Raw genomic sequence first — 6,857 nt, 5'->3', positions numbered from 1 at the left:
GCCGGGCGAGGAGCGGAGCGGCGGGAGCTGCTGCAGCAGCGAGCGGCTGGTGATCAACATCTCGGGGTTGCGGTTCGAGACGCAGCTGCGGACCCTGTCCATCTTCCCCGACACGCTCCTGGGGGACCCCAGCCGCAGGGTGCGCTACTTCGACCCCCTCCGCAACGAGTACTTCTTCGACCGCAACCGGCCCAGCTTCGACGCCATCCTCTACTACTACCAGTCCGGGGGGCGGCTGCGCCGGCCGGTCCACGTGCCCCTCGACATCTTCCTGGAGGAGATCCGCTTCTACCAGCTGGGCCAGGAGGCCATCGAGACCTTCCGCGAGGACGAGGGCTTCATTCAAGAAGAGGAGAAGCCCCTGCCCCAGCACCACTTCCAGCGCCAGGTCTGGCTGCTCTTTGAGTACCCCGAGAGCTCCGGGCCGGCCCGGGCCATCGCCATCGTCTCCGTGCTGGTCATCCTCATCTCCATCGTCATCTTCTGCCTGGAGACCCTGCCCGAGTTTCGCCAGGAGCCCAAGGGTGTCCAGCCCGGCTTCGGGGAGGCGGCACTGCCCGGAGACGAGGCGCTGCTGCTGCCGCCGCCGCCGCCACCGAGCGGGACTCCGCCACCCCTGCGCCCAGCCGCCGGCGCCGGCCCCTTCTTCACCGACCCCTTCTTCCTCATCGAGACCCTGTGCATCATCTGGTTCTCCTTTGAGCTCCTCGTCCGCTTCTTCGCCTGCCCCAGCAAGCCCGAGTTCTCCCGCAACATCATGAACATCATCGACATCGTGGCCATCATCCCCTACTTCATCACCCTGGGCACCGAGCTGGCCCAGCAGCAGCAGCAGAAGCAGCAGCCTGGCAGCAGCAGCAACAACGGGGGCCAGCAGCAAGCCATGTCCCTGGCCATCCTCAGAGTCATCCGCCTGGTCAGGGTCTTCAGGATCTTCAAGCTCTCCAGGCACTCCAAGGGGCTGCAGATCTTGGGGAAGACTCTCCAGGCCAGCATGAGGGAGCTGGGCCTCCTCATCTTCTTCCTCTTCATCGGGGTGATCCTCTTCTCCAGTGCTGTCTATTTTGCAGAGACCGATGACCCCGACTCCCTGTTCACCAGCATCCCTGATGCTTTTTGGTGGGCGGTGGTGTCCATGACCACCGTGGGCTATGGGGACATGTATCCCATGACAATCGGTGGCAAGATTGTGGGCTCCTTGTGTGCCATCGCGGGTGTGCTCACCATCGCCCTGCCTGTCCCCGTCATCGTGTCCAACTTCAACTACTTCTACCACCGAGAGACTGATCACGAAGAGCAGTGCCAGTACACCCACGTCACCTGTGGCCAGCAGCAGTCACCCTTCTCCGAGCCCAAGAAGGGGGACAGTAATCAGTCTCTCAGCAAATCTGAATTCCTGGAGGCAGAAGACCTGGAGTCCATGAAATATTCCAACTTCATTCCTCCCAACAACCAGGGTTATAAAGAGAAGAAAATGCTGACAGAGGTGTGATCAGTTTTGTTAGCCTGGGTCCAGACACAGAGCTGCAAGCTGCTGCTGCACAGCCGTCTTCCTACTAGCAGCTGGATCTTTTCAGCATTTACATGCCAGACTGTGAACTGTGATACCGTAAACAGAATGATTGTGATAATGGGCTCTTCTGTCCTGATTTGCTGTTTCTCATTACCGTGTGCAGGCGGAAATGTTCTTGCTTTATTCCGTGGAGTGCTAGCTGTCATCCCCCACTCCCTCGTGCATTTCTTTCTCTGTTTTTGAAGACTGCTTTAATTCAATGTTTGCTCTGAAACCTAGCCTTCCTACTCCACTAGCAGAGAAGCCCTTGCCATTACTTCGGCTGAAGGATTCGGCAGGGAGTAAACGGTTAAAGGGGCTACAAACATCTGGCTCGAGCTGTGCCCTTAGTTCTGTGCCAGCGCGGTGCCCTTGGCTGGGGGATCGGTCACGCCTGCCATGCCATTGCCTTTGAATAATGGAAACGCTGTAGCCAGCATCACAGTGAGTTCTGCAGCTGTAGGGGAAAGTCAGCAGGCAGCCGCCTGCCTTCTTTGCAACTCTTGGCATGCTAAAGACCCTCTTGGTTTGTGTTTCAGAAAAGGTGCATAGGTCTAAAAGCTCTTTGCTACTTGCGACCATATACCGTTTACCAAAAACAGGCTTATAGAAATCAACAGGCTTGGTGAAGATGCTCTGTGTTTTGAGCTTGCTTCAGCCTGATTTATGCCAGTGCCCTGATGTTAATTGGCTTTTACAGTACCAACTTAATCTTCATAGTGGTAAGTGCCTTCTGATGCAAGGCACATTTGAGTAAAATCGTTTGTTATCTCCACAGTTTATCTCCACACAATAGCGTTTAATGAGATGTACTTTATGCTTCCGATACCCAGTTCTGTATTCAGGCACGTGAGAGCAATTGACTCCGCTGCGTTTTTATTGAAGCGGTTGTAGAGCTGAGGGAAGTTTGCATGTTGGTATTTTGTTGACATTGCTGAAACACCCTGACCACAGACAGCTGCACTTGTGCTGTCTGAAGATTGCACTGATTTAGCAGGTCACAGGCATAAATTGCCCCAGGGTAAGTGTGTCAACATTTGAGATTTAGTCTGGCACAGATACAAACTTCCCTAAGCCATCTGCACAAACCCAACAGCGTACCCCAGGCCTTTCAAAGGAGGGGAGGAACAGCTAGCCTTGAAGAGGTGCTTTTGCTGTGTTACTGATCTAGCCGGTTCCTGGTATTTCATGGATAGAAGGCACAGCAATGTCTTTTGCATGCACTAGGTTTTATGAGAGCGACTCATGCTAGCAATGCAAAACGCATCGCTTGGCCTGCAGTGCTGGGTTTGCCAAGGGACCGGAGATTTGCATCTTAAGACGCACATTTTGCTCCCCAGATCATTTCCCTTTTTTAATCAGCTCTGCCTTACATCTAACTTTAAAGTGTTTCAAATGCTGCCAGTGGATGAGAAGGGGAAATGGATGCTTTCAGATTCTATTGGCAAATTTTCCTGCAAGGAAAAGTCTTTCTTGTTTTAAATCTGAGTGTATATTCTGCATTCACATGTGTGCATGTGTATGAAAGCAAAGGCAGCCATTAATGCCTTGCGTCATACTGTATGATATGCATATTAGAATGTACTACATATTGCATGTGACACATGTAATACATAAACCAGACGTAATATCAAGATGCAAAATATATAGAATACATTTTATGTATATGTATATATTATGCTTTTCAACCATGAGGCTAAGAATGCTAAAGGCATACGCTTTAATATAGTCCCAACTGGCTACAGAGCTGGTTGTGAGATGGGATCTGTTTGCATCTTCGTTACCCTGCTTGTTTTTCTTTGTCTTGAGATCTGGCTCCATGCCTAGAGTGCTTTTATTGTGGCCTCTCCTCATCTGGGCCCTGATCATATGGTAGAAGTTGTTTGTGTAAATCCTAACTGCTGCATTTCTCCAGAGTCCCGTTGTCTTCTCAAAGGTTTTTAATGTGCAGGGATCTCCCTCGGGGTCAGCGCACAACCATTACATTAAAACCTCTGTTCTCTCTCTCGCTGAAATCGGTAGCAAAATGCCACTTGTCTCAGTTACTGCAGGTCAGTCTGGGAGACACAAGTGTGATGCGGTGAGGGCTCTATAGCTGAGAGGAGTTTGCCTGAATACATAGGTGCCTAATTCCTCTTTGGTTCGTCGGGACCGAGGCAAATGTCTGTGACTGTCTGGGCCTTGGGAGCCATCCTGCATCCCTTGAAGCACGTAACCGGCCGGTGGGTAAGTAAGCCTGGCGAATAAGTGGGACTGAGGAAGGATCAGCGCGGTGGCGTCTCTGCTGATACTGTGTAAAAAGTTGTCTTGGTCAGTGAGTTAATTCAGTAAAAAGCGGTTGTTGTGCTTAGTTGTGTTTCAGGGTCACTGTAATGAAATCTTTTCTGTGAGTGCAAGAGAGTGACTCTTCAAATTTTGTGTTTGCCCTAGCAGATGCCCTAGCAACTAGCAAGAGAACCTGCTATTTAAGAGGGATGTTTCAAGGCTGCTGCTGTCTCCTAGCAGAATGCCCATGTTTGGGGTTATTTTATGCCTGACTGTATCAGCTGATAAAAGTTTCCCCAAAGTAAGATATAAAAAACTCAGGTTAAGCACAAGTTCAGGAGGAGGCATGAGGCACGCTGAGCCTACGTCAGAAAATTCCCGTGCTTTTTTCTTCCCTTGGGCCTGACCCCGTTGCTCCTGCCAGGCAGGAGCCCTCCCTGCTCAGAACAGGTTGTTCTCCCGACCAGCATGACAGACGGCTGGGCAGGGAGACTCCGGCAAAAAAACAGATGTGAGGCAAATTACTGGTAGCATAATCCCAGCGTGTCTTTTGTAAAGAGATTTCCTGCTCTCAGGTGAAATTCAGCAGTGAGTTTCTAGCTGGAGCGTTGCCTGCGCACAGACACGTGCACGCGTGCACACGCATACGCCAAACACCCGTGTGGAGGAACCTCGTTGCAAACAGACAGCTTTGTGCGGTTTTTGCAATCCACATTTTTCGGTTCTGAAAAGAAGGTGCAAATGAAAATGTGGGAGACAGGAGTGGCGTTTGCTCCCTGGGTTTTCTGTGTTAGAGCTAAGAGAAATACAAAAAGCCAACAGAAGCTTGGAAGCTGTAACCTGGAACTTATGTTTAGGCATGTAAATCCTTCTCTAAGCATCTCCTGAAAAGCAAGGCAGTGAAGTCTCAGAGTCATCAATAATACTATATATTATAGAACTTCTGGAATTTGGCATTTTTATTAAGGAGCCTGCAGAATTTTTTCAACTGACTGAAGTGACATAGTGGCACACATGCCGTCGACTTTACAGAGGACTCGTGTCGCCAAATCACAGAGATGCTTTCGAAAATCTCACCTCGGATTCTTAGCTCTTAGCACTCACTCCTGGATGTTCGAAACACAAATCTGTCTGTCTGTCTGTCTAGCTATTTCCTTCGGAAGGCAGAGCGCATCCTCATGAAGCAAAGTAGGCACCTCCAGGGACTTGTTTCCATAACAACCTCCCAGACTTTCTCTCTACCCTGTGACTTTGGCTACAAGCAAAAGCACTCGTTGAATATTTTCAGTTCACAGATATTAGTACCTTACCTTTACAGCTGTTTTCTTTGCTTACTGAAGATGATCCCGTCACCTTATAACATGTACAACTGTCCTGTCCAACTCCAGACAGACAGTTATCATCGTTTAAAGGCAGAGAGTGCAAACCAGGAGATGAGAAGGGATTTTATCGGTATATCCTTGTGCACAGAGAAATGGGGAGTGTGTGAAGGGCAATCTGAGGACACGCAGTCAAGGAGCTGAGGGGCAACTGGCCTGTGAATGTAGAGCCATCCTGGTGCCCGGTGACAAGGAATACAAGCTAAAGCATCACATTAAAAAAAGCAGAAACTCCTCTTTCAACAATCTCACTAGGAAATAGTTTTGCTGTGGAAGAGACTATTGCTCCTTCCAGAACCCTTGGCTGTTCCGTGCCAGTTGGTTGCCCAGGTAATTTTCCCACAGGATGTTTTGCAGCAAAGCAGGACAGGGTGGAAATCATCTTGTTGGAGGTGGGGAGGGAAGGAAAGGAAAGGAAGAATTTTACTGAGGACACCTTTTTTTAATCTGCACTCATCAACCACACAAAAGACTGTAAGCGTGAAAGGCATGGAGAGCTGTTTGCGATATTTCAAAGTCTACATTACTGGTGGATTCCTGCAGTTACCTCCAAGATAAAACTCCGATTCCGTTCCTGTTTGGAAAATGTTGCAAGTTGGGATTTCTGAGCAATTTTCTGTTTCGGCCCTGTCCCTTTTGATCCAGCTTCCATGGATAAAAATTCACTGCTACGGCAGCTGTGGGGGTGAAGGTGACCGGACTTGGTGTTCTTTCCTAGGCCCTCCCATTCAGCGTACAGAGATCCCTATGGAGATAAAGAAGAATGAGTATAAAGGAAATTCAGGGCAGCAAGACACAGGGTAAGGACTGAGATGTCTTCCATACCGTGATGGAAAGAATAGCATCAACCCTAAAAGCAAAGGAACAAACAGCTCCAGCATCTGCTGCTATAGCAGAAGTAGGTAAGATTTCTTTTTCTTCTGTGAAATTAATGACTAAGAGTTTCTTGCGATTAGTGAGGAAGGTTTTCCTAATTAAGATTTGCAGCCTAAAGGGAGAATCTGGTTTTAGGTGAAGAAAGAAAGATAATTATAAACTGCAAAAATATAGTATGAGCCAGATCCTCACCATCTGCTGATTCAAGTTGGCAAAACTCCATTTAGTACAACTACCTTGGTTTAGATTAGGCTCCAACTTCAATCTTCTGCATCAAGTCAAAACATATGTAGTATTTGTTAAAATGCTTATTTTTGTTTGTTCTTTTCTTGAGGTCCTGTTTACATCAGGGAAAGATCTGCAGATTACAGCAGGAGTTAACTACAGCTTTCCCAAAAGCTCTCATCTGACTTGAGTCCAAGTAAGTCTGTCAAAATCAGCAAAGTTAAACTTCTCTCTAAGTTTATATTGACAAAAATAAGACCAATAGCATTTTATTTTATTATATTTTTCAATGGTGGAAATGTGCAGACAAATTCAGAGGGATGTTTAAGACTAAATGAGATTCTGCCCACAGCTGCAGCCCTGTAAGCACAAGATAGCTCTATTGACATTGCTGTAACCGAAAGCACAGTCTTCGTCTTTGCTCTACGGAGCTCGCACTCTAGACAAATCTGAAGACATTTGTAGCCATATTATCAGCAGGTTCACAGTCGAATCCCTGACTTGCAGTCATCTGCTTTACACATGAAGTTAAGGAGGGGAGCAGGTGCTTGCAGGATGAG

The 6,857-nt window shown here is 48.3% G+C and overlaps 1 protein-coding gene across 1 annotated transcript in view; it reads left to right on the top strand.

The window, feature by feature from the left end:
* The window catches only part of KCNA6 (potassium voltage-gated channel, shaker-related subfamily, member 6), a 10,036-nt gene extending 7,941 nt beyond the window's left edge, over nt 1-2,095 (top strand). Inside the window, exon 2 of the mRNA XM_010575331.1 lies at nt 40-2,095. Within this exon, the coding sequence (XP_010573633.1) occupies nt 40-1,492 (1,453 nt within the window). The 3' untranslated portion in view covers nt 1,493-2,095. The remainder of the gene's footprint in view (nt 1-39) is intronic.
* The last annotated feature ends 4,762 nt before the right edge of the window (nt 2,096-6,857 follow it).

This window comes from Haliaeetus leucocephalus, unplaced genomic scaffold, assembly GCF_000737465.1.
Source record: "Haliaeetus leucocephalus isolate CR32 unplaced genomic scaffold, Haliaeetus_leucocephalus-4.0 Scaffold473, whole genome shotgun sequence".
Lineage (NCBI taxonomy): Eukaryota > Metazoa > Chordata > Aves > Accipitriformes > Accipitridae > Haliaeetus > Haliaeetus leucocephalus.
The sequence above is the reverse complement of the archived record's forward strand: the minus strand, read 5'-3'. Positions and strand labels throughout refer to the sequence as shown.